The 27962-nt window shown below is 45.6% G+C and overlaps 1 protein-coding gene and 1 long non-coding RNA gene across 2 annotated transcripts in view; one reads left to right on the forward strand and one right to left on the reverse strand.

Moving 5' to 3' along the window:
* Positions 1-934: 934 nt before the first annotated feature.
* The window catches only part of LOC136159639 (uncharacterized), a 60877-nt gene continuing 33849 nt past the window's right edge, over positions 935-27962 (reverse strand). Inside the window, exons 2-3 of the long non-coding RNA XR_010661491.1 lie at positions 1478-1581; positions 935-1038 (exon numbers count right to left, since the gene is read on the reverse strand). This is a non-coding gene — a long non-coding RNA (uncharacterized lncRNA). The remainder of the gene's footprint in view (positions 1039-1477; positions 1582-27962) is intronic.
* On the forward strand, positions 11724-16604 carry LOC136158021 (serum basic protease inhibitor-like). Its single transcript, XM_065919805.1, has 3 exons — positions 11724-11884; positions 15580-15771; positions 16221-16604. The coding sequence occupies exons 1-3, from the start codon at positions 11791-11793 to the stop codon at positions 16229-16231; spliced, it is 297 nt and encodes a 98-aa protein (XP_065775877.1). The 5' UTR covers positions 11724-11790; the 3' UTR covers positions 16232-16604.

Consider the following 27962-nt stretch of genomic DNA (forward strand, 5'->3'; position numbering starts at 1 on the left):
TTCTTTTCTCTGGAGTGCAATGAAGTGTCCTTAGTTTTGAGATGTCTATGGTTTTGGTGTGACTTTGTGCAGCCTATATATTGAAGCTTAGGGCTATGTTCTGCGTTTCTGGAGAATTTGCGTGATATGTCTTGTCTGGAACTTGTTGGCTCTTGAGTGGTGCTTGGTTTCAGTGTACGTATGGAGGCTTTTGGATGAGCTCTTGTTGATTAATGTTCCCTGGAGTCAGAAGTTCTCTGGTGCTCTCAGGTTTTGAATTTAAGCCTCCTGTCTCTGGTTTTCAGTCTTATTCTTACAGTAACCTTAAGACTTCTCCACCTCCTTTTGAAGACAATGGGCTGCCTTTCTGGATGCCTGATGTCTTCTGCCAGAATTCAGAAGTTGTTTTGTGGAATTTGCTCAGCGTTCAAATGTTCTTCTGATGCATTTGTGGGGGAGAAAGTGGTCTCCCCGTCCTATTCCTCTGCCATCTTAGGACCGCCTCCACTTTCATCTAATACTAACATAGACGATGTGGCAAAGAATTTGGGTGTGACTTCATGAATGTAAAATCATATTTATCAAGAAAAGGAGGCAGGTCCCAGCAGTTCCAGCTGAGAGAGGAAGGGCAGGGTCCAAGCATCTAGGTTCCAGAAGGTTCTGGAGATGATGGTGGGGTGGCAGATGAGGATGCAGAAGGAGGAAGAAGATTAGGACCAGATCCTGGATTCACTCCAGTCATGAGGAGCTTTTCTCCTGCATTCCTTCCTTCCTTCCTTCCTCCAATATTCATGGACTGTAACCTTTGTGCCAGAAACTGTGCAAAGTTCTAGGGACAAAGAGAAGGCTTGCTCTCATGGTGCTTAGAGCCAACTGGATGAGACAGAAATAAAGCAAGCAGGCCCATAGAGGGAAGGAAAGAGGCAGATTTCTGCTGAGAAGGGGAGGGTTGAGAAGGAAGGGGAGGAGGCAGAACTTTTTCAGAAGCAGCCAGAGACCAAGCCTGGGAGGTTCTTCCTTGACCTTCAGCATCTCCGGGGAGCACAGTCCACAGGTTCTCTGAAAAGAGAGAGGATTTTGCTGACTTACATCTCTAAAGACCCAGATGTGGACACCATACACCCTGACCATCCCAGAAATATGCAACCACAGTCCTCCCAGGCCCGAGGTGACCAACAAAGAGGAAATGAATTTTGCAGGTTAGGTGGGGCACTCAGGAGCACTGTGACCTCCTCTGCAGAGTGACTGACTCAGTGTTCCCATCTGAAAAATGGGAGCATGTGACTAGAATCAGATTATGATGATGGGGCTTCTAGGGGTGGCCTTTTGTCACACTGGCCCATGGAGGACATGCCTTGTACATGGACACTACAGCCACTCCTCCGGGGAGGCATTGAGGGGAAAAGTCACTGGGGGGGGGGTGAGGAGTGTGTGGTCCCCTGAGCTCTATCTCTTTCCCCTGCCCTTCCCTCCCTCCTTGCCCTGCCCCGAGTCTTACCCCAGGATCCGATAGCACTACCACAGATCCTCATGCAGTCCTCCCCCATTTTAAAGTTTTTGTTCTTAGTGTTGCAGCCACCATGTACAAAGGTCTCACAGAACCTGGACTTGACAATGTAGAAATTGATTATTTGGGCCTTGCTGGGACTCTTGCAGAAGGCCAGGCAGAAGTTAGGTTGCAGGGTTGCAGACACGGAAGGTTCAAATAAGAGGATGGTCATCAAAGTTCAGTCTACAAGATGAACAACTGTTTGCAACAGAGCACTCTGTTGGGGTGCAGGGAGGTGAAATGTGAAAAGGTTGTTTGATACTCTACTTCCAGGACATTATTATTAATGTGGTTAGGCATGACAATGATAGGATGATATTGTAAATAATTCCATATTGTTACTGAATATTTATAGGTGAATTGGCATGATGCCATTGATTAGCATCAAAACACATCTAAAAAGAGGATACATTTTAAGACTATTCTCCATATGCTGATAATGATTGGAGCTGGACAAATGTCCATAGGTTTACAATACTATTTTCTGTACATATGTGTATGGTTGAAAGTTTTCACCATTGAAAATAAGTGAGAAGGCATGGGAGAAAACACACCAGAGTGTTCACTTTGGTTACATCATGGGCAGTGGAATATTAGAATATTGAGGAAATATTGATATTGCAACTTTGATAAGAAGCATTAATTTGGTCTTCGTCCCATTCCCACCGCAAAGCTCCTAAGTGTTAGTTGCTCAGTCACGTCTGACTCTTTTAAATCCCATGAACTGTAGCCCGCCAGGCTCCTCTGTCCATGGGATTTCCCACTGGAGTGGGATCCTCCTTCAGGGGATCCTCCCGAGCCAGGGATCCAACCGATGGCTTGTCTCCTGCAGTAGCAAGAGGATTCTTTACCACTGTGCTACCTGATGAGGTGGTCGTATTTTTCATTCCCACATTCCCCCTCTCCTCATCCCCACACGGGGAGGTTGAATCTATCACAAATGGCTAAATACTTAATGATTCATGAGGTGTGATGAAGCTTCCACAGAAACCTCCACAGAGCAAGTCATTCATGCTATTCAAGAGAACTGAAATCCACCCAGGGATCAACACAGATACACACTCCAACATGCCTCAGTGGACCACTGCAGCCGCCTGCCCAGGGGCCTGTCTCTCTGCCCTTCGCCCCCTAGAGGCCGCTCTCCATACTGCAGCCTCAGGGACCGTTAAACCGGAGTCCTATCCCATTGCTTGCTTGACCAATCCCTCAGGACTCCCCAGCTCTCTCAGAGTCAAATTTGGATTCTTACAAAGCCCTATAAGGCTCCTCACAACCTGCCCCCACGGCCTCTCTGCCTCATCCCCTTCCACTCCCCTCCCCTCACCCACTCAGCTCCAGCCACCCTGGTCCTGGCTGCTGCTCAAACACATCAGGCTCATTTTGGGCAGCCTCTGCTCAATATCTTCTTATCACAGAGGGTTTCTCTGACCCTCTACAGCCTCCTATATCCCCATCATGCTCTTTCTTCATGACACTCATCACCCCCCGCCATAGGATTTCCCCCTTTTTTAGTCTGTCACCCTCGCAGATGTCATATTATTTTAATATATTTTGTTTACAGCTGCCTCCCTGTTTCAAGAAATATGGCTTTTGAGGAAAAAAAAAAAGAAGGATTTAATGAATATTTGTCAAAGGAGTAAATCTCCTTTTTCATATTCAAGCCAAGTGTATTGAAGAGACTGGATATAATAAAATTCATATTATCTGATGATGAAGCCTGTCTATATAATTATGAGTATACCTATAACGTTCTATATCTTGATAGGAAAATAAAATAAGAGCCTGACTGGGCAAGAAGAAGGGCATTAGTGATGTGAAGTGAAAATCGCTCAGTCGTGTCTGACTCTTTGCAGCCCCATGGACTATATAGTCCACGGAATTCTCCAGGCCACAATACTGGAGTGGGTAGCCTTTCCCTTCTCCAGGAGATCTTCCCAACCCAGGGATTGAACTCAGGTCTCCCACATTGCAGGCAGATTCTTTACCAGCTGAGCCACAAGGGAAGCCCAGAAGGGCATTGAGTCTTGACTAATATTTTACCAGCCGGGAAAAAGCAGTCTTGGCCCCAACGAGCAGACTCTTGGAAGTACTGCATTTCTTGCTCTGCCTGCAAGTTACCTCTGGAGGGAAGACACTCAGCTGTCACTCAACTCTCCGATTAACTTCATAACAGAGAAATGATTGTTATTTGACATTTAAGTTTCTTTCGGGGGAGGTGGTAAGGTTTAGTCTTTCAGACTAAAACATTTTGGCAGAAAATGGACATCATGGACCATGACTGTGTAAACTCTATATTCATGACTGGCAATCCTTTCAACGGAGAAGGAAATGGTAACCCACTCCTTGCCTGGAAATGGGTACTCTTGCCTGGGAATCCCACGGACAGAGGAGCTTCACGGGCTACAGTCCATAGGGTTGCAAAGAGTCAGACACGACTTAGGGACTGAATACAAGCCTTTCAAAAAGCTTATGTAATCTGGTCCGCCCCCGCCCAGTTCAGGTGAGGAAACTGCAGATAACTTGCCCCAGGACACATAGCATGTAGGTGGTAGGATCAGAACAAGACAATATCCTGTCATAGCCCATTTAATAAACTACCTGATTTTGCCAGAAATTCTGAAAATGCAGAGAACCGGTAAAGGTTTCTGAGTGCACTGTTCCTAATACAGTAGTCCCCTGTCCCCGAATCTCACCTCAGACCCAAATGATAAAGAAGAGTAAGTTTGGGTTTTGTCACCAGACACCAGACATGTGGGGTCTCTACCAACAGCGACTGATTCCCCCACACCTACTGGGCATCCAGGAATCAATTCCCTTCTGACACTAAATCCACAGAGGTGACCCAGATGCCGTGGGGTGAGGACTCCCTCCCTGAGGGCAGCCCACACTTAATGATTACAAGTTCCAGGGTCTCTCATAAGGGTGACCAACTCACTATAAATTCATAGATTCCATGACCCACCTTCCAAGTTCAGCAACTTATTAGAACCATTCACAGAACTCAAGAAACTCCTTTTACCCAGGGACAGCCAAATGGAGAAGAATAGGACAAATGGGGAACCGAGGGTGCTGAGGTTCCAGGGCCTCACAGAACTCTCCCCACCTCACAGTCCCCTTGTGTGTTCAGCTCCCCTGAAGGTCTCAGAATCTAATGTTTTGGGATCTTAACTGAGGGTCAGAGCTAGGCAAGTTGATTGAATCATTGGCCATTGGTGATTGAACTCAATCTCAATACCCTCTTCTCTGCCCATAGGCAATGGAGGTTGATAGTTCTAACCTTCTAATCATTTGATGGTATCTGCTGGAATCCAGTCCTATCCAGACACTGTCTAGGATCCCATCCTTGACTCATATCATGACTTACAGAAAAACAGTAAATCCCAAGAGTTTCAGGAGGTCTGAAGCATTAACCAGGACCCAAAATAAATAAATAAATAAAGGTGGATCTTGTTATTATACAACACTGAGGTTTAGGGACAAGATAGTGAGCAGGAAAAGGGAGTCTCAGAAGTGGGGTCTCTGATCTGGTTCAGTGAGGTGGGATACTTTTGTTTAAAAGCTGAACACATGTCCATTTGTTAGGGTCCCAGAAGAAATCCAGAGAAGGTTGGCTGCACTCACATCAGCTCTGCTCCCCAGCCCCTTCCATGTACTCCCCTCATCACCCCCACCCCCCAGCCTAGAGAGGAAAGGTGAGCATGGACTTACCCTGGGCCTGGTTTCTGGTTTCACCCCCTGGGTTGCCCCCAAGGAATAGAAAGGCTGCAAAGAGACAGAGCTGGCTCAACTTGGTGACCTCGCAGGAGGAGGAAAGCTGGCGGTTGACGGAGCTTCTCAAACCTGAGCTGAGGAGTGGGGATAGCTGACAAGGAGGGGAGTGGGGAAGGGGAGGAGCTGAGGTCAGGCTCACACAGTGTGTAAACTCCCCACATGGCCCGAACTCTTGCTGCTTCCTGCTGGGGCCAAATGCCCCAATATCAGCATTTCTGAAACTCAGCTTCACCTGTGGGTCTTGTGAAAACAGATTGAGATTCCACAGGTGCCAATTTTGCTCACTTTGTCGCTGACGGAGCATCCCAGCACCGAGAGCAGCGCGTGGCGTGCGATGGATCATCAGTGAGCAGAGGAGAGCAGACCAACGGGCAGGTAGGCGCACAGCTGTGTGGGGACTCAAGTCCTCCTTTGCAGCCTCCTGCAGGACTCTTCACACCTCAACTCCACCTACTTTAGTAGAAGGTGTGATGCAGGTAAGGTTTCTGCAACCACTGTGGCAGCATCTCTACTGGACAGACACCAGCTCTTTAGCTGGCAGTGGCCCAGGCAGATGGTGAGTCGGGGGGAAGAGCGTGTCCATCTGGGGCACAGACTCTGCTTTTCTGGGGAGAAAAGACTAAGAGGAGCAGGACATGTCTCCACAATATGACCATCCCCTGCCCTTCACTTTGTTTGACCAAAAGGAGAGCTTGCCTGCCTGAGTGCACTGTGGGGGACTTTGGAAGATCGCCTGCAACATCCCCCCAACTCTGGTCTCCCCACCAGTGGCTTTGGGATCGGGGGACTTCGTTTTGAGTCCCAGCGCTGACTTTGCCTAACTTGGTGACCTGGGGCCAGAACTTTCTTTTGTCTTCACATGTTATGTGAGATCCTGCGGCTCATATCACAGGGTTGCTGTGAGAGCAGTGGAGGCTAGAGACATATATTCCTTCTCTGTAAAGTCAAAGTCTTCTGTAATAATAATAATAATAATGAGTCCCAGGCTGGGCTCCCTGCTGTTGTACAGGAGAAACCAACCACAAAATCTAAGGTAATTATCTTCCAATTAAAAATATAAAGTCACTATTTAAAAAAAAAAACCATGGTAAGACTCAATTTAAAAAAAAATGAGTGATCGTGACAGTTAACACTTACCTTCTTTGATCAGAGGGTTAGATAAAGGCAAGGTGGGGTGGGAAAAGGGTTGGACCTGGGTGAGGTCAGTCACTGAAACAACAGGGCTTTCTGAGGAAGAAGGAGACCTATTTGAAAGAGAGACTATGACTCTGGCACTGGGGGAACGTCCTGACCCTGTTATCTAGAAGATAACACTATAACAATCAGTGTTAGTTTTTCCTTTCTTTACAACAGTTGATAGAGCATTTAAAGAGCAGTCAGGAGCAGAGGAAACTAAAACTCTGTGTGCTTCTAGACAATTTGCTTTAGTCCTTGGTGTTCAAGGAACTTTAGCAGCGTAATCAACATGGTTCTCAAAAATCACCACAATATTATAAAGTAATTAGCCTCCAAATAAAATAAATTAACTAATTTTTTTAAGTACCCAAACCTGGGGATTGCTTAAAACAGACACCAGCATCCTCTTTCACAAAGAAAGAATCTGTGATTCAGAGAGGTGAAGTGACTTGCCGAAGATCACAGAGCAACATAGTGAGTTACAAAGCCAATCTTTTCTCCTTAATACCAAATCATTTTTATTAATTGTTATAAATTAATGATTTTTCACAATAACTAAGCAACTGATTTTTATGGTATTACTCTTATCAGATCTGACATTCATTAAAAGGTTACTCTTGTGAATACCTATACAAAACATTTAGCAGAGATAATATCTTTTCAGTCCTCACCACAATTTTACGAGATTGATAGAGACAGAGAAAAACAACCTCTGAGTTTTAAGACCTGACCAGGCACCCCAGTGGGCCTTATGCTCTCGTATTCAACGTAAACATTTCACAAAACTTCAACATCAGACAAGGCCTTTTTGTGTCCATGATGCATGCTAAGTTGCTTCAATCATGTCCAATTCTTAGTGACCCCAGACTCCTCTGTCCATGGGGACTCTCCAGGCAAGAATACTGGACTGAGTGGCCATGCCCTCCTCCAGGGAATCTTCCCGACCCAGGGATGGAACCTACATCTCTTATGTCTCCTGCATTGGCAGGCGGGTTCTTTACCACCAGTGCCAGATGGATTAAGACCAAAATAAGTCACTCAGTAATCATGTTTGAGCACAGACAAAAGGAGCTAAATTACACAAAGCACCAGTATGACTGAGCACTTTCCTATCTTAAATGACAGCTGCTTAGACCCAGTGAGCTCTAGCCTCTATCTAGTCTTCCTTTCTGAGAGTTAAGATACCCAGTCAGAGAATAGTCCCACTTCCTACCAACATCCAGAGCAAAGCCAGCTTCCTGAAACCCTCCCCAAAATAACCTAACACAAGCCCACGTCTTGTCAGTTCTTCCTAAAATCCTCTTAAAGAGAAACTACATGGTTTCCCAGGGTGTGTAATGAGTACAACTCATTCAGCTAGCACAGGAGCATTTCGGGTGATCTGTGGTTGGAAACACTGACAGGTATAAGCATTATCCTCTTTTATTACATAAGGAAAGTGAAACTCAGAGACATTGAGAAGTTTGCGCAAGACTTCAAAGTAGTGAGGACAGAACCAGCTCTGTAAAGGTCTCTCGTTTCTTTAAAAAAAAAAAAAAAAACAAAAAACTGCTGTTTGAAGTCTCTAGGCCTCGGTTGTCTCATCTCTAACGGGAATTTAGGTTTTGCTGTATAAATGTTGCTCAAGCTCATACTGCCCAGGGCAGTAACATGAAAACACTGTTAAACTGGCCTCACTTGGGCAAGCTGGGATATCCTTTAAATGGGTACCCAGTGGAGTCTTAAAAAGTTGTCCCATAATCCCTTGCACCCAGGGGGCCTTATAATGACCTAGAAGAGTGATGCATCCTGGGAAATACTTCCCTGAGCCATGGACCCGTGCTCAACGTCTACTCCTACCCCTTCCTCTCTGTCATCTTCATTCATTAGTTCACATTCCCACAGTATCTGATTTCCTTGTGTGTACTAAGTAACTCAGTCGTGTCTGACTCTTTTTGTGACCCCATGTACTGTAGCCTTCCAGGCTCCTCTGTCCATGGGATTCTCCAGGCAAGAATATAGGAGTGGGTTGCCCAAATCGGGGAAGCAACTCAGAGGGTGAATTGGGACCTCTAATCCTACTGATTAGCCTTCCCTTTTTCCACTAACCTCTCTCATCCAACTCAGTAATGGGGCATCCTGAGGGCCCCATGGGGCATCCTGTCAGCCTCTGCATAAATTGTCAGAAGTAGGGAAGAGGGATTCCCCAAACTTTGAGGACTAATATTCTGAAGCTGATAGAGGGGACTCAGCAAGTATTGCACAAAAATCTAAAAGATACATTTATTTTTTTGCCACACCACATGGCATGTGGGATCTTAGTTCCCCAACCAAGGGCTGAATCCATGACCCCTGCAGTGGAAGCATGGAGTCCTAACCCCTGAACTGCCAGTGAAAGTGAAAGTGAAGTTGCTCAGTCGTGTCAGACTCTTTGCGATCCCATGGACTGTAGCCTACCAGGCTCCTCAGTACATGGAATTTTCCAGGCAAGAGTACTGGAGTGGGTTGCCATTTCCTCCTCCAGGGGATCTTCCCAACCCAAGGATTGAACCTGGGTCTTCCACATTGCAGACATACACTTTGCCATCTGAGCCAAGACTGCCACTGAAGTTCCCCTAAAAGACCGTTGTGGGAGAGAAGGAAACTGCCTTGATTGCCATCTCCAAGTCTCTGTTATGGCTGTTTTAGGACAAAAACAGTAGAATGGTTCAATTGGTTTCCTGAAATTAGAGTCAAGACAGAAATGACAAGGTTGAGTCAGAGGGAAGGAGGGGTTTTTATTGGGTGAATGGGACAAAGGATTGTTCTCATGATGAATGCTGTCACCTGGCGCCTGCTGCCCACGTGATAGTCAGCTCCCTGTAAGAAGAGGTATCAAAACTGAGGCTGCCTGAGAGTTACCCTCAATGAAATGCTAGCTTTTAATTATTCAGAAACCTTCCTCAGATCGTCTTCCAGCACCAAGTCCCTCGTTATACCAACATCTCCACACCTATGTTACTCAACTCTGATGTGTCTGTTTCTCAGGAAGGCTAAAGGCAGGTGCTAAAGGCAAGCTAAAGACACCCTCACCCCACTCAGGCATTGGTATTGGAGGGGGGAGCAAGAAGTTCAAACTGTGGGGCCAGGGCTCTTGTGTAAGCAAGGTGGTTTCCCCACAGCCTGTGACATTCCCGCCATGTAATTTCTCCAAAGATGTCTGAGGCACTGGGAAGGTAGATACATCATCAGGGGAAGCTTCAGGGTCAAGAGGTCTCCAGCCTGGACTAGATGGAGGAGAGCCAGAAGGAGAGGAGGACACTGGGAGAGAAAGCCAAAGGCAGATGGACAGATGAGAGACACGCCAGGAGAAAAGAAGAGCTTCTGTTGTTAGGGTAGGAAGTGGGCTTTCTGCTGCTTCCTGGTCTCAGATGGACAGACTGAGGCAGGAAGAGGAGCAGGATCAGAAGGCCTCCTGAACTAGAATCCTCACTGTACCATCTGTTGTTTGTGTGTCCTGAGCAAGTGACTTCACCTCTCTGAGGCTTGGCTTTCTCCTTGACAAAATGGGATGAGAATCTCAGATGTTGTAGGATTGACATGAGGCTAACTGAAATCATGCATGTGAGATGTCTTAGGAGAGAGTAGACTCTCCACTCATAGTGACTTGTTTGTTGAGTTACTGGCTATTGATGCCCTTCTGTCCTGGGGCAGCTCGGTGTTGAAAGCTCCTGCGCTTCTCCATGGAAAGGGTGTCTGTGCAGGAAGGCAGCTCCCCATGTCCTCTGCAGCTCATCACCCAGCTCTGGGCCTGCTTGACATTTGACTGGACTTGCTCCTGCGGCTTCTGGTCACTGAGCCCATCTCCCTTCTCCTTGAGCCTGGAGTGGAGCACAGGGTGTGTGTGAGTGTGTGTGTTTGTGTGAGTGTGTGTGCGTTAGTGGGAAGATGCCTATCTGTGCCTGGATAGGTGACTGTGTAATGGTGGCTTGGTGCACCATGGCTCTAACTGGGAGTGACTAGATGAGAATGAGTGAAGACATTGTGGGTCTCACCCCTCATATGTGTCCTGAATCTTACATTTTACAAAGCAGCAGAGTGCACGGGGTGCAGACTTGAAGTTAGATTCCTGGGATCAAACCCTGTTTCTACCATGTAGGATTTTAAGCAAATTTCTTAACTTCTTGTTGCCTTCAATTTCTTCATCTGCAACATGAAGAAATAGTAACAGCTCTTCACCCCCTGTTTTAAGACTATCATGAGGATTAGGTAAGTTAATATGCAGCAAGGGCTTAAGGATAATGCCTGTATCTAGAAGGAGCTAGGTGTTAACTGTCACAATTACTTATTATTATTATTGCTATTACTACACAGGACTTTGACTTCTCAGGGAGAAGGAATATATATGTCTGTTGCCTCCATTGCTTCCACAGCAACCTTGTGAATGTGGTCAGCACTGATCTCATCTGACACATAAAGACACGGGGCTCTGGGGGATTTACATCCTCAAGTACAAAGTTAGGAAAAGGCAGAGCCAGGACTCAAACTGAGGTGCTCTGATCCCAAAATCCCTGGGGAGAAAGCAGGAGGAAAGCACCTGTGTTTACAGGTGATCTTCCAAGGTCCCCTGAGGTCCACTCTGGTAGACAACCCTCCTGTGTGTGAAGCCAGGTGAGGACCAGCAGGTGGCCTGGCTGTGGAGGCATGTTCAGCTCCCGTCTTCCCCTTTGCCCCCTCCCCTTACTCCTTTTTCTTCCCAGAAAACAGGCTTTGTGCCACAGATACAGGCTCTTCCTCTAGCTCAGCCTCTGCCTGGACCAGTGCCAGATAAGCAGTATACATCCAGGCAGCTGAGATGCTGCCTCAATAGTTGCAGAAAGGTGTCTCTGCAGTCTGAGTCAAGTGGTGGTGGGGGCACTGATGCCCAGAGGTGATGAATCTGCAGGAGACTGAAAAGGAGGACTTCAACTAACACACTGCTGTTCACTTATCCATCTTTTGATTTGCTCTCATCCACTCACAGACCATCCATCACAGGCCATGCACTGCCCTAGGTGCTGGGATGCTCCTGAGTGACCATATTGGACAAGATTCCACCTGTGGAATCACAGTCTGTGTTTGCACCAGACCCACAGGCAGAGTCAAGTCTGGGAAACACTGTTACTGGGCATTTGGCCCCAGCAGGCAGAAATAGGAAGTCTGGTTCTGTGGGGAGATTACAGACTGTTCAAGCCTGACCCCAGATCTTCCCTTTCCTCACTCCCCTCCTTATCTCCTGCTCCCACCCTTCAAGTGGGGTGTGTAAAGCACAGTCAGCCCCCAGCTTTCCACAGGAGCCCTCCTGCAAGGCCACGAAGATGAGCCGGCTCTGCCTCTCTGCAGCCCTTCTGGTCCTCCTGGGCACCCTGGTGGCCAGCATCCCAGGGTATGGCACCAGCAACCAGGCCAAGGGTAAGTCTTGGCTCACCTCTCCTCTAGAAGTTGGGGTGAAGTAGGAGGGTAGTCCATAGAAGGCACAGGGGAGTAGGGGTGAGGTGAGTGTTGTCAACCCTCTCTGGATTTCTTCTTATAAATTGGGCAGTTTTCACTCTAGGGACATTTTGTGACTCTCAATAGATATCATTGTGTGTTAAGTTTGGGGGGAAAAAAGCATTCCACCTGACTCTACCAGATCAGGGACCTCATCTCTGAGACTGTCTATTCCTGGTCACTGCCTTGCCCCTGAATCTCGCATAGCATCATAACAAAATCCATATTTGATCCTTGTCTCAATTCATGCCCCAGGTCTTCTGAAACTCTAGGAATTCACTGCATTTTTGTAAGTCATGAGATGAGTGAAGGATGGGACCTTAGATAGCATCTGGATGGGACTGGATTCTAGAACATGCCATCAGGTGATTAAAGGGTTAGAACTATCAATCCTGTCCCTCTGGGGAGAGGAGAAGTATTGTGTTCAGTCAACAATGGCCAGTGATTCTATCAAATTACCTACCTCCAATCCTTAATCAAAACTCATAAACATTGGGTTCAGAGAGCCTCAGGGGAGGTGAAAATATCAAGGGATTGGGAGGGGGGAGAGTCCTAAGAGGGTCTGGAGGATCAGCACCCCCAAGTTCCCATTTGACTGATATTTCTTCTCCATTTGTCTGTCCCTGGATTTTATGCTTTATAACAACTGAGGACAGTAAGTAAAGGGTTTTTTAGAGTTCCATGAATGACTCTAATAAGTTATTGAAAATGGGAGGTGGGTCATGGAACCTCTGCTTTTACAGCCAGTTGATTACACATGTAGGCGACTGCAGAAATTGTTATCAACACTTGAGGTGTGGGTGAAACTCAGGGAGCCAGCCCCCACGCTGTGGGGTCTGGGTCTCCTCTGTAGATTTAATGTCAGAAGTGAATTGACTCCTGGATGCCCAGTGGGTATTGGGGAACTGGTTGCTGTTGGTAGAGACATATGCGTTAGGGTCAGGGACAAAACCCAGACTCACTCTTTTCTATCATTGGTGTCTGGGTTGAGGTTCAGAGACAAGGGTCTATATTACGTGGAGCAGAACAGTCATAACTCCTTACCAGTTCTCTGCATTATCAGAATTCATGGTAGAATCAGGTGAGTGAGTGAGTGAGTGAAGTCGCTCAGTCATGTCCGACGCTTTGTGACCCCATGGATTGTAGCCCACCAGGCTCCTCCGTGGGTGCTTGATTAAATGGGTTGTAACAGGATAGTGTCTTGTCCTGATCCTAGCATTCATATGGTGTGTGTTCTGGGATCTGCAGTTTCTTCACCTGAACAGGGGGACCAGGTTACATGAGTTTTTTAAAAGATTATCAGTCATGAGTATAAAGACTTTCCTGATCAATGACGTCCATTTCCTATCAAAATATTTCAGTCCAAAAGACTCATCTATCTACATTTCCTCACCATGCCTCTAAAAAATTTATCTTTCAAATATGATCATTTCTCTATTATGAAATTAATTAGAGAGCTGAGTGACAGCTGTCTTCCCTCCAAAGGCAACTGCAGTCAGAGCACTCCAAAAGCAACTGCAGTACTTTTCTATGAGTTTGCTTGTGGGGCCAAGACTGCTTTTTCCAGGCCGGTACAATATCAGTCAAAACTCAAAGCTCTTCTTCTTGCCTCCTGGACAGACTATTATTTTATTTTCCTATCAAGATATAGAAAGTTAGAAGTAGACTCATAAGTATATAGGAAGGCCTCATCATCAAATAGACTAACAGGAATTTTACTACATCAGCCTCTTCAACGACTGTGCACTTGGCATGAGGATGAAATGGGAGATTTATTCCCTTGATAAATATTCATCAAATACTTATGCTTTTTGCCCCTAAAAAGCATATTTCTTGGTATAGGAAAACAGCTGTAAACAAAATATAGTAAAATAATATGCCTTCTAAGAGGAATACAGACAACAAAGATGGGGGAAAATCCTATGCCAGGTCATGATGCATGTTGTGAGGAAGGAGAGTTATGGGGATTCGGGAGGCTGCAGAGAGTCAAGGAAACCCTCTGTGATGAGGAGACATTAAGCAGAAGCTGCACAAAGGAGCCTGGCGCGTTTGCGCAGCTGCCAGGACCAGGGTGGCTGGAGCTGAGTGGGTGAGGGGAGGGGAGTGGGAGGGGATGAGGCAGAGAGGCCGTGGGGGCAGGACGTGAGGAACCTTCTAGGACTGTATAAGGACAAGAATTTGACTCTGAGAGAGCTGGGAAGCCACTGAGGGACTGGTCATGAGAGCAACGATACAGCGCTCAAGTTTTAACAGGGTCCTGTGGCTGCAGTGTGGAGCGTGGCCTCTAGGGGGCGAAGGGCAGAGACAGAGGCCCCTGGGCGGGCTGCCGCAGCGGTCCAGGGAGCCAAGATGGAGGACATACCTGTGTTGTATCCTGGGTTGATTCCAGTTCTCTTGAAACACCTGAATGACTTGCTATGTTAAGATACCTATGGAGGCTTCATCACAAATCGTGATTCATTAAATCCTTAGTCATTTGTGATTGATTCAACTTCCAATCCCTCTCCCCCTCCTGAGATGTGGGGACAATGAAAGAGTGGGAAGGTAGAAATGAAAATTTCCACAGCCAATTCAGGCAGTCGGTTCCCCTAACAACTTATCCCCATTCTTGGCTTTGGCTGAGGCGTTACAAAAGTCATCTCCCTCACATGATAATAGACTCCCCTTTGCTCTCATCTCTTAGGAAATTCCAATGTTTTAGGAGATCTGTGCCAGAAATGGGATGCAGACCAAGTTAATATTTCTTTTATAAGTCACAGTGTCAATATTTCCTCAACACTCTATCATTCCAGTCTCCATGTGGCAACTGAAGTAAACACCGGTGTGTTTTCTACCATGCCTTTCTCCATTTACGGCAGGATTTCCTCACACTTTTGTAATAGTGATGGGTCACGCAGCCCTACTCGACCATTGGCTGGCATCCAGGTGGGCACCTTCATCAAGGGATAACTGCAAATGAGCGACCCTTGGTGGTCCACTTTAGCCATTGCCACCATCGTTGCCACCGTGGGCTCTTCGCCCTCCCCCTCTTTTGTGTAAAAGGAACAGGAATTCATGCTGTGGGAAGGTGGTTTTCTTGAGACAGTAGCATGCCATCATCTCTGTGGGCTCAATTTCCAATTAAAACATTATTCCTAGTTTCAGCAGCTCTTCTCCAGATTATTGGCTGGTCCTGAGGTGAGCAGAATGAGACTGGGCTCAGTAATGCTTTCTTTTTTATCGGTGGAAGTTTCAACTACACACATATGTAGAAAACACAGTATTGTAAAAGCCATGGATCCATTGTCCACCTCCAATAATTTTTATACATGGAGAATATTTTTATATGTGTCCCCCTTTTGTGTAACTTTTGAAACTAATCAGTAGCATCATGTGAATTGATCCATAAACATTCATTAATGGCACGTAATTATTTATACTGTTGCCCTGTCATTGTCACACCTAACAACATTAACAATAATGTCCTGGAAAGCAGGGTATCAAAAGGCCTTTTCACATTTCACACTTCTGCCCCCCCATCACTCTCTATCACAAACTGGTTGTTTTAGTTGTCTCTCTTGTAGACTGAGCTGTGATGACCTTCCCTCTCTTTAACTGAGATCCTCCCATCCCTGCAGCCCAGCGGCCTGACTTCTGCCTAGAGCCTCCATATACGGGTCCCTGCAAGGCCAAAATGATCAGATACTTCTACAACGCCAAGTCCAGGTTCTGCGAGACCTTTATATATGGCGGCTGCAGAGCTAAGCGCAACAATTTCAAGAGTGCAGGGGATTGCATGAGGACCTGTGGTCGTGGTACCAGGCCCTGGGGTAAGACGGGGGCAGGGCAGAGGGAGAGGGGAAGGGCTGGGGAAAGTGATGGCGCTCAGAAGGCCACACACCTTTCCAAAAAAAGTGATTTTTTTCCTTGCTGCCTCCCAAGAGAAGTGGCAGCAGTATCTATGGATTGAGCGTGTCCTCCATGGACCAGCTTGGTGAAAGGTCACCCCCTAGAAGCCCCGTCATCATAATCTGAGCCTACTCACATGCTCCCATTTTTCAGGTGGGAACCCTGAGTCAGTCACTCTGCAGAGCAAGTCTGGAGTGCTCCTCAGTGCCCCACCTCGGCCTGGAAAACTCCCTTGCTTTTTGTTGGTTACCCTGGTCCTGGGAGGACTGTGGTTGCACATTTCTGGCATGGTCTAGGACCTGTCAGGGTGTTCAATGTCCAGGTCTGGGCCTTCAGAGATGTCAATAAGCAAGTTCCTTTCCTTTTACAGAGAACCTGTGAACTGTGCTCCCCTGAGATGCTGAAGTACAAGGAGGACCCACCCAAAGCTGGGCTCTAGCTGCTTCTGAGAAATTTCAGCCTCCTTTTCTTTCTTCTCAACCCTCCTCTCCTCAGCAGAAAGATCTGTCTCTCTCCTTCCTCCACAGGTCCACTTACTTTAGCCCTATCTCATCCAGTTTGCTCTAAGCACCAAGAAAGCAAACCTTCCCTTTATCCCTCACATTTCCCACAATTTCTGGCACAAAGGAAACAGTCCAGAAATACTTGAGGAAGGAAGGAATGAATGCAGGAGTAAAGTTCCTCCTGACTGGAGTATCTGTAGAGCCTGAGATTTGAATCTGGAATTCTTGTCCACAGCGTCCTCACCGTCATCCTCCACCCCACCATCACTGCTCTCCCTATGCTGGCAAAAGTAGAATTTCCGTCATCGAGCTTTCAGCTCAATGGTGGAGAGGTCCTTTCATGAAAGAAGCCTCCTCCTCACATTGATTTGAAGGTCTGTGGCTTCAAAGAGTCTGGCCTTATCTTTAAATAAATTCATATTTTAGTTAAACTAACTGGAGTGGATTGTGTTGTTTGCAACTAAGAACCTTAACCCATAGGTTCCATGGAAACAGTGGTCTTTCTCATTTATGCAGATGGGTGGGCACCTCCCCACCACCTCTCCTCAGACTGAACCCTACCAAGTATAAGGCGCCAAGCCCTCATATTGACATCTACCTCTTAGGCCACGCCAGTGTACACGAAAAACTGGATGAGAGACACCTCAACAAGAAAACTTTTGTCCTTTACTTCTTGGGCCAGGTCAAACTTTAGAGCATGTTATTTTCCTGGATTCTCAGGAGAAAGGAAGGAGCATGAGGCTCAATTGTCAACTTGTCCTTCAAACCCCCTTCCCTGTCGTTGTGTTGGGGTAGGGGACTTCCAACTCTAACTAAAGAGGACCAAGTTCACATTTAGTGAGCACTGGCCATTTGCCAGGCTCTGTGCTTGTCAACGCCCCCAAATTATTATTCCTTCCCCTTCCTTTCCCCTTTGGTAACCATAAGTTTGTTTTCTATGTCTATGAATCCAGTCTTATTTTCATACCACATTTCTTAAGCCAGTCATCTGTTGATAGGCACTTGCATTGTGCACATGTCTTGGCTATTCGTAAACAAGGCTTTTATGCACCTTGAGGTGCATGTATCTATCCAAATTAAAGTTTTCTTTTTTCCACATATATACCCAGCATAATATAGTAGTTGATGATGTAGTAGTTCTATTTTTAGCTTTTTAAGGAAATTCCATACTAGTTTCATGGGAGCTGCACCAATATACATTCACACCAACAGTATACAAGGTACTTCCCTTTTCTTCACTCTCTCTTCTGTATTTTTTATTTCTAGAATTCCCAATGATAGCCATTTTGACTGATGTGATGTGATCTCACTGTCATTTTTTAAATTTATTTATTTTTAAATTTAACGATAATTGCTTTACAGAATGTTGTTGCTTTCTGTCAAACATCAGCATGAATCAGCATAGTTGTACATACGTCCCCTCCCTCTGTGCTGTGCTTGGTCACTGATTCGTATCTGACTCTTTGCGACCCCATGGACGGTAGCCCGCCAGGCTCCTCTGTCCATGGGGATTCTCCAGGCAAGAATACTGCAGTGGGTTGCCATTTTTTTATTCAGGGGACCTTCCAACCCATGGATCGAATCCAGGTCCCCCGCATTGCAATTGGACTCTTTACCAGCTGAGCCAAGAGGGAAGCCCAAGAATACTGGAGTGGGTAGCCTATCCCTTCTTCAAGGAATCTTCCCAACCCAGGAATCAAACTGGAGTCTCTTGTGTTGCAGGCGGATTCTTTACCAGCTACCAGGGAAACCCTTCCATTCTTCTAAGAATTAGAAATGTTGATATCTTTTCATGTGCCTGTTGGCCACCTCTATGTCTTCTTTAGAAAAATGCCTCCTTAGGTCTTCTGCCCATTTTTAAATTGGATTTTTTTTTTTTTTCTCAATGTTGAGTTGCAAGAACTGTTTGTATACTTTTGATATTGACCTCTTATTGGTCCTGCATTTTGCAAATATTTTCTCCCACTCGGTAGGTTGTCTTTTTGTCTTGTCACTGATTTCTTCCTCACTGCCAAAGCTTTTAAGTTTGATTAGATAGGGCTTCCCTGATAGCTTAGTTGGAAAAGAATCCGCCTGCAGTGCAGAAGACCCCGGTTCAATTCCTGGCTTGGGAAGATCCCCTGGAGAAGGGAAAGGCTACCCACTCCAGTATTCTGGCCTGGAGAGTTCTATGGGCAAGTATAGTCCGTGGGGTCGCAAAGAATCAGACACAGCTAAGCAACTTTCACTTCACACTAGATCCCATTTGTTTATCTTTGCCTTCATTTCTTTTGGCACCGGAGACTGATTCATGAAAATATTGCCCTGATTATGTCCAAGAGTGTTTGGCCTGTGTTCTCTTCTAGGAGTTTTGTGGTATCTTGTCTTATATTAAGGTCTTTATTCCATTTTGAGTTTATGTTTGTATATGATATGAAGGAGTGTTCAAATTTCATTGACTTACATTTAGTTGTTCAGCTTTCCCAAAACCATTTGCTGAAAAGACTGTATTTTCTCCATTGTATATTCCTTTCTCCTCTGTCATAGCTTAACTGACTCTAGATGCATGGGTTTATTTCTGGGCTATCTAATCTGATCTATTCCACTGATCTCTATGTCTGGTTCTGTGTTAATAGCATACTTTTATTGCTTTAGCTTTGTACTATAGTCTGAAGTCCAGAAGAGTCATAACTCAAGCTTTGTATTTTTCCCCCAGGATTACTTTGACAATTCTGGGTCTTTTGTGGTTCTGTACAAATTTTATGATTATTTGTTTTAGGTCTGTGAAAAATAACTTGAATATTTTTATATGATTTGTCATTGTAATCTTCATTTTCCAGTTGTTTTTGTAGTTATTCTCTGTTCATTTCTTCTTTTTGTTTTTCTTTTTGTGGTTAGTTGATTTTTCTTTTAGTATGCTTAAGTTCCTTTGTTTTTAGTTTTTGTGACTCTATTCTGTTTTTCATTTGTGGTGACCATGGAGTTCAAGAATGTTGACCCATAGCTATACCTCCTTGCTTTAAACTGAAAGTCACTTGAGTTCAAACACATTCTCAAAGATCTACTTTTTACAACCCGTCTCTCACATTTTGTGATTTTGATGTTCTACTTTACATTTTCGTGATGATCCTTTTGCTGTTTATCCTGTCAGGATAGCTTCTACAATTTTTAATTGTTTTTTAATATATGTACTGATTCATTTAAATGAGCTTCCATTCTTCTATATATTTGTTTTTCTTATTGTGATTTTTTCCCTTTCCTTTAGATTCTTCCAGCCTCAGTTTTCAACCACTTCTTATCGAGAGCTCACTTTCTCTTGGATATCAGGTGCCAGATAGCAGCATTCATCAATAGAACACTGGCTTACTCCACTGAGCCAAAATAATTCCGTCTCACTTTTAGTTCTGGCATTCAACATCAGTCTAGACACAGCTCCCAGAAAACCTGTTGACCAGTTCTGCCGCCTTTGTCCTGACAGTCCTACAGACACTGGGAGATGGCACTCAAGGGACTTCTGTATCCCACCAAGTGTCTTTTTGGTTCTTGGAAAATGTTTGCTAAATTCCCACCACCAACTTTAGATTCTCAAACCTGAAGATTCAATGAACCCAATATTGGCAGCTCACAACATTTTATTCTGAGGCTGTTAGAGTTACTGGCACCCCCACAAGGGAATCCCTCCCTGGGTTGGAGGAGAGAATTTAGAGTAAGAAGAGGAAGATGGTCAGTAAGATCAGAGCTTCTAAGTCACCCTCCCAACTTATCTTCCCCTGTTGAGCAACAGCTGTGGCAATCATATAATGTGGAAATTTAAATAACTGAAGAATAATGGTTGAGAGGAGAGGGTAGGAGGTAAGTGGTGGGCAACAATCCAAGACTTATCAAGGCATTTCCCAGGATGCACTGTGTTCATTATTAGACCTTCCCAGTTGCAAGACATCATGGGAATGATTTGTTCATAATCTAGTGGCTCCTGAGGCAAAGGGATGTCCCAACTTCCAAAGTAGAGCAACTTTAACACTGTCTTCATACTTTCAGTTCTGAGAAGCAGTAAGCTGGAGGAACCTTTGGGCAACAGAGCCTAACTGCCTTACTGTATATAAAGCATAGAAAACTCAAAAAATAGAGGTAGTGTAATAAACCAAAACACAGATAGATCTGGTTCTGTAGTGCAATATCTAGTAGCCCCAGGCAAATGCCTCAGCATCTCTGAATTTTGCATTCCTTAATCATAAAATAAGGGAAAGACTTATACTTGTCAATGTTTCCAACCACACACCACTAGAAACAGTCCTCTTCCAAACTGAACGAATTGGGTTTATTACTCGCTTCATCAAGGGACAATGAATAATATGACATCTCATTAAGAGGATGTTTGAAGGACTTACAGGATGTGGGCTTCAGTTAGGATATTTAGGGGAGAGTTTCAGGAAGCTGGCTTTGCTCCAGATGGATGCTATCAGGAAGTGGGGCAGTTCTATGCTCCGGTGTCTTAATCTTACTCTGAAATGAAATTTCACCTGAAAACTGAGGAGTTACAACTCACAGATGTTACTGTGAGATTGCTTGCAGAGGGTGAAGAAAAGTTAAAGTGAAGGACAACACTCAGCTTTCTGGGGGAAGGTAAGGGAAGCAAGTCTGTAGGGGGAAGGACAGTGAATTCAGCTCAGTCAATGTTGAGTCCGTGGTGCTTGTAGAACACTTAGGCAAAGATGTTGAGAGAGGGGGCGGGAGACATGCTCAGTCTTGTCCCCCATGGACCCAATGGACTGTAGCCTGCCAGGCTTCTCTGTCCATGGAATTTTCCAGGCAAGAATACTGGAGTGGGGTTGTCATTTTCTTCTCCAGGGGATCTTCCCAACCCAGGGATTGAACCTGAATCTCCTGTATCTCCTGCGTTATAGGTGAATTCTTTACTACTGAGTCACCTGGGAAGCCCATAACTAGACATTAACTCATTCATGCACTTGTTCATGAAATGTTTATTAGGGATAAAATACGTGGTGATTGAAACTTTTGCTCAGACTCAAGGGCTTCAAGCTGTGGCTCTTCCAATTTACTAGCTGTGTGGCCTGTTCAATTTGCTAGTGATTTACATTTGTCAGCGTAGACAGACCCTGAACTGTGTCCACAAGGAGACAGCTATCCTTCCTTTTACACTAGAGAAACCTGAGTCTCAGAGGAGATAGGGATTGCTGGTAACTTCAAAGAGCAGAGTGAATTTCCTGTCTTGATGTGCTGGTAAAAGTCACTGAGTCAATAAGAATCCCTCAGTAATTCTGAGAGAAGTAGAATTAACAATATAAAATATCCATATTACTTACTGACAAGTAGTACAAGTAAGTACAAGTAAGTAATCTATACCGCTTACTGACAAGCTACTATGTGCCAAGCAAGCCCTGCATATACATCTCCATCTTTAAACATCACAATAATCTCAATAGATTCTTCTTCTGTCTTAAAGTCTTACAAGCTGGGACTTCCTTGATGGCCCAGTGGTTAAGACACCATGCTTCCAAAGCAGGGGTCCCAGGTTCAATTCCTGGCCTGGACTGAAGTCCCACATATCACACGGTTGGGCCAAACAAGAAATTTTTAATTTTTAAAATAATTTTATTGATTTATTTTTGGCCGTGCTAGGTCTTCCTTGATGCATGGGCTTTTCTCTAGTTGCGGAGAGTTCGGGCTACTACCTAACTGCAGTGCTTGGGCTTCTCATTGTGGGAACTTCTCTTGTTGCAGAGCACAGGCTCTGGGGTGCACTGGCTTCAGTAGTTGGGGCTCATGGACTCAGTAGTTGCGACTCCTGGACTTAGTTGCTCCGCAGTATGTGGGATCTTCCTGGATCAGGGGTCAAACCATGTCTCCTGCATTGGCAGGTGGATTCTTTACCACTGAACCACCAAGGAAGTCCCCCCAAAATATTTTTTTTTAATTTTTTCAAATAAAGTCATACAAATGGAAGCTCAGAGGTTTCATCTCTTTCCCCAAGTTCACATAATGGATACAGGCAAGGGTTAGAATTCAGACACAAAACTTTGTGACCCCATGGACTATAGCAGAGGACTAGGTTCCTCTGTTCATGGAATTCTCCAGGCAAGAATACTGGAGTGAGTAACCATTCCCTTCTCCAGGGGATCTTCCTGACTCAGAGATCGAGCCTGAGTCTCCTGCATTGCAGGCAGATTCTTTACCATCTAAGCCACCAGGGAAGCCCCTCTGTCTCCCATGATTTTCCTTAAAAGAGGTTTATAAGCTATGCTTTCAAAAGTCCCCAGAGACTCACCAGAGGGGACTCAAAAGTCTTCAAATAGGGAAGCTCTGCTTTTCATCCAGGATTTTTTGGCACTGAGACCAACTGGAATCAAATTTTGGCAAAGACTTTTGTTCACATTTTTGCCATGAGGCCTTAACTGTGAGTTGGAGGAGGATGAGGACAGAGAAGAAGCCATTGGACTTAAAAGTGAGAAACTTGGTGATGACCATGGTAAAGGCATCAGCTCTCACCAGTAGGAAGCAGAGAAGAAAGCTTGAGAACAGTGTAGGGCTATAATGGGAATCCACCCTTCCTTCCTGATGGTACCCTCAGGTGAGATCCTTTTGGAATCGTGTTGGCACCCATAGCACCTATTGATTTAGTTTAGCTCACACTGAAGGGAGTGCTAAAACATCCCAGCTTGGAAAGGATGGTAAGCAAAGAAGAACTAATGTCTCCCCTAGTCACCTCTCAATAACCTCTATTTTTAGGTCTTTTGTCATTCTTTGATCAAGATCAAGATTAAGTTCCAGGGAGTGCATCTGGTTTGTTACTCTTGGTCTGAGGGTAGGGCAGACACTTCTGTTGACAGGCACCTCAATTCCACCTGTCCTGGCTCCTCAAGCAAAATCAGGCTACTGTTACCAGAAAAAGGAACAGATCGAGGTTAGATGACAAAACAAGTTAGCCCATATACTCAGAGAAGTTCCCATGGAGAGAAGGTAGTTTGAATGGGTTCAACAGATCAGCAGGAGAAAACTCCATTGTGTGGTTAAAGGCACCCCATTTGCTTCTGGGAATTTCTCAGATCTTCCATGTTGACTTGTTTCTAGTCACCTTAGATGGACATGTCTACAGCTGACTTGTGGCACCTCCAATTATAACACTTCCTTGTTCCCTTTCTGTTTTCTTGCTTCCTTTTCTTGATAAATGTGACTTACATTCATGAAGTAAAGATTCAAAACCTTTGATGCATCATCTATGTTAATATCAGATAGATTTGCCCAAGAGTTGTTTGTGTGTTTGTGTATTAGTAACATTGAAGTAACTGGGGACACATAGCCAACAGTTTTTGGCAAATGTCTTCCTTCTAACTTTCAGCTGTTTTTCCTCCAGCAAGTCACTTTCCCTTACCCAAAATTCAGTTTCCTCATCTGTAAAAAAAAGGAATAATGAAACTTAACTCATCAGATTATAAAATAAGAGCAAGCTACCTTTTCCTGAATGCTTACTGTGAGCGCACCCTACAGGTCACAATTTTAAATACCCTCCAGGTCAAGTGAGTAGTGTGGATGAAAGCATTTGGAGCCAGGGTGGTACAAGGGAACCATAAGGAATGGTGGGGATTATGGAAACTGGAGAGAACGGTCCCCTCCTGAGAAGAAACCACTCTTCTTAGCTTAGTTCACGGCTTTCAAAGTGTGATCCCTTGAACACCAACCTCAGTGCCTGGGGAACCTTGTTGATGCAGCTACTCAGGTCCCAACCTGTGCTCCTGAATCAACATTCTGGGGATGAAGATCTCAAATCTGTGTTTGATAATTGCTAAGAGCTTCTGATGCTCACTCAAGTGTGAGACCCACTGCCCGTGCAGGACTGTGTTGCAATCTTGTTTATTTTGCGCAGCAGTGCTAGAAATTTCCTTTTTATTAAATCCTCCACCTTTAAATGCTGGCAAATGATTCAAAATTATAAAATTTACTGGGTGGGCTAACAGTATTCTAACCAGATTTGCAACTTCCAGTTTATCCTTTTCCTTTTAATCCTTACAATAACCCTAAAACTCTAGTACTCATGCCACCACTTCATGGAAACAGGCTACATACATCCAAAATGAGGCTCTGTTATGTCTCGTGGCCAGAAAGTGGTCACCCATGACTTAGATATGAATGTCCATCTCAGAGGGCTCGGCATCACAAAAATTTAAATCTCTTCTGCTTGCCACAAGTACATTCCATCCATTTCAGGATGTAGTCTTAGATAGCATGGTATCCATGCTTCTCATTTTTCAGAGTGAAAAACTAAGGAATAGGAGCAGAGATATGATCTGAGTCCCACAGTGTTCAGATAACATGCCTTTATCCAGAATACACACTGTGTGATGTTGCTACCTTGTAATTTCTCTGAAGATGCCAACAGGGGCCAGGAAGGCTTGTAATCAGATACCTCAATCACTGTTGAGCAGGGAGCGGGGAGAGGGAGGAAACACAGGCCCAACCGGGGGCTTCTGGATCTGGGGGCCTCTAACCTGGACCAGAGTGAAGAGAACCAGGAGAGAAGGACATTGGGAGAGAAAGATGGACAGACGGGAAGGGGGCAGGGGAGAAAAGAGGAGTCTCTGCTCTTAGGAGGAGTCTCTGCTGCTCCCTGGTCTCAGGTGGACAGACTGAGGCAGGAAGAGGGGCGGGGCAGAGGGCACCTGAACTAGAATCCTTCTTGTTCAATTTGCTGGTGGTGGGGTCTGAGCAAGTCACATTACCTCTCTGAGCCCGTACTTTCTCCTTGACACAATGAGATGAGAACCCAGATGTTGCAGGATGGACGTGAGGCTAAATAAAGGGGCACATGTGGAATGTCTCAGGAGAGAGCAGACCTTCCTCTCACAGTGGCTTGTTGGTGAGTCACGGGCTCCTGGTGCCCTTCTGTCCTGGGGCAGCTCGGTATTGAGAGCTCCTGCTCTTCTCCAGGGAAAGGATGTTTGTGCAGGAAGACAGCCCCCCGTGTCCTCTCAGCTCATCACCCAGCTCTGTGCCTGCTTGACGTTTGGCTGGACTTGCTCCTGGGGCTTCTGGGCACTGAGCCCAGCTCCCTCCTCCCTGAGCCTGGAGTGGAGCACAGGGTGTGTGTGTGTGTGTGTGTGTGTGTGTGTGTGTGTGAATGGAAAATGCTTGTCTTCGTGTGGATGAGTCGGCACAGGGGTCTTGTGCTACATGATTGTAACTGGAAGTGAATATACAGATGTGAGTGAAGGAATTGGGGGTGTGTAACCCCCTCATGTGTGCACCGTAGTTTACAGCTAACAATGCAGTAGGATGTGTGTGCACAGACTCCAAAGCTAAATTCTGGGTTAAATCCTCTGTCTCCACTCTATGACTTTAGAAAAATTATTTATTTGTTTCTACCTCAGTTTCCTCCTCTGTAACACAAGGAAATATCAACAGTTCCTCACCCACTCTTCTAAGATTTTTGAGGATTCAGTGAGTTAAGATACATGCTTAGGATAATGCATAACACACAGATAAAGCTGTTTTATCTGTTATATTACTCACGATTACAGTATTCTTGCCTGGAGCATCCCATGGACAGAGGAGCCTGGCAGGCTACAGTCCATGGGGTCGCAAGAGTCAGACATGACTTAGCAACTAAACCACCACCATTATTAGAACGACAAAGGACTTTGACTTCTCAGGGAGAAGGAATATACGCCTGTTGCCTCCACTGCTTCCACAGCAACCCCGTGATCATGAGGGTTGGGGGCAGATCATGAGGACTCTTGTAGGTATTTAATAATCAGAACTTGACTCTGAGAGAGCTGGGAAGTCACTGAGGGATTGGTCATGGGAGCAAATGGGATAGGACTCCGGTGCTAGCTGGATTCTGCGGCTGCAGTGTGGCGACTGGCCTCTAGGGGGCGACGGGCAGAGACTGGGGCCTAGTGACAAGTTGCAGCAGGGGTCCAGGTGAGCCTTGTTCCCTCGTGGATCCCAGGTCTCTTGAATAACATGAATGTCTTGTTCTGTTGGGGTTCCTATGCTGGCTTCATCACCGAGTCATGATGCATTAAATCATTGGCCATTGCAGTTGTTCAACCAACAGCTCCACTTTCCTTCCTGAGGTGGAGGGGTGGACAGATGGCCATGGGGGAGGGTAGGAATGAAAGTTCCAATCCTCCTGTCAGACAGTGGTTTCCCTGGCAACCAGGGCCCATTCTGGGTTACTAAGGTCCTTCCAAACCCCCCTACTTCACACACCAGAAGGAGAAAGGAAGGAACATGATGTTCAACTGTCCACTTTTCTGAAGAGTCCCCTTCCCCGGGGTCACGTCCAGGGAGGGGGCTTCTTTGGTTAAAGAAAGGCCACCACACTTTGAGTGAACGTTGGCCATGTGCCAGGTTCTGTGTTAGCATTTTGCCTGCATGATTTTATTTAATCATCCTGAGAATCCTGTGAGGGAGGAAATGGGAGCATGACAATGTCATTTAGCAGGAGGACTAGTTTCCTGGGGCTGTGGTGGGAGCTGAGGTGGAGACGCTGGTTGTCACCTGAAGTGGTCAAGGCCAGCCTCCCAGAAGAGGCGATGTCTAAACTGAGTTTGGAAGCATGAGTTGCATTCCATCAGAGAGAAGCAGGTGAACAGGAGCTTTGGGGCACGACAAAGAGGTGGAGAGGAGAACAGAGATCCTACCTCCATCCATTTCCCAGGTTGGAGTCTATATTTGTTTCCAAGTAGCCTTTGAGCATCATGAGGAGACCTCAACTTGTTCCTCAAAGGCCACCCAACCCTGAATACAATGAACCTGGAAGTCCCCTCTGGACAGAGAAAGGGAAAGGAGATACTTGGCAGGGTAGAGGCAACTACCTCATCTACATGAGAGCCCTGACGCTAAAGCTTGACATTCCTGCCTCCTCCTGCTAGTCCCCAGTCCTGAGGGGAGTAAGGCAGCCGCCTTTAGCATCTCTAAGCAAGAGACTCCTCGGGCCTGAGTGACATAGGTGAGTGGGTGTTTGGACAGAGGAGAAATTTCATGTTGGAAAATAAATTGGAGAAAGCTACTGAATACCGCTTCCCTAGTGTCTCAGTGGCAAAGAATCCATCTGCCAATGCAGGAAATGCAGTTTCATCCCCTGGGTCAGGAAGATCCCTTGGAGAAGGAAATGGCAACCCACTCTAGTATTTTTGCCTGGGAAATCTAATGGACAGAGGAGCCTGGCGGGCTACAGGCCATCAGGTCTCAAAGAGTTGAACAAGACTAAGGGACTGAACAACAACAAACTGAATAATTACTAACATTTCATAGAAGACAGTCACTCAGTCTCAGTTTTTCTACCTCCCCCAACAGGGACCTCATTTTCCCTTGGGCATCAGGTGCCAGCTCAAGCATTCATCAGGAAAACACTCATACCATTTAACCATAAGAGTTCCCTCCCCTAGGCCTTGGCTTTCCACATTGTGCTCAGTCTACTCCCAAGAAACCTACCAACCGATTTGACACCTTTGTCCTAGGAGATCCTACAGACATTGGGAGATGGCAATCAAGAAGTACGCCCCTCCCCTACAAAGTGTATTTCAACTCTGTGTGCAAAATTTTGCTAAGTCCCCTCCACCAGCTTTCAGAATCTCAGGACCCAACTTGAGGGAACCCATCTTTTTCAC

Source organism: Muntiacus reevesi, chromosome 2 (genome assembly GCF_963930625.1).
Source record: "Muntiacus reevesi chromosome 2, mMunRee1.1, whole genome shotgun sequence".
In the NCBI taxonomy this organism is placed as follows: domain Eukaryota; kingdom Metazoa; phylum Chordata; class Mammalia; order Artiodactyla; family Cervidae; genus Muntiacus; species Muntiacus reevesi.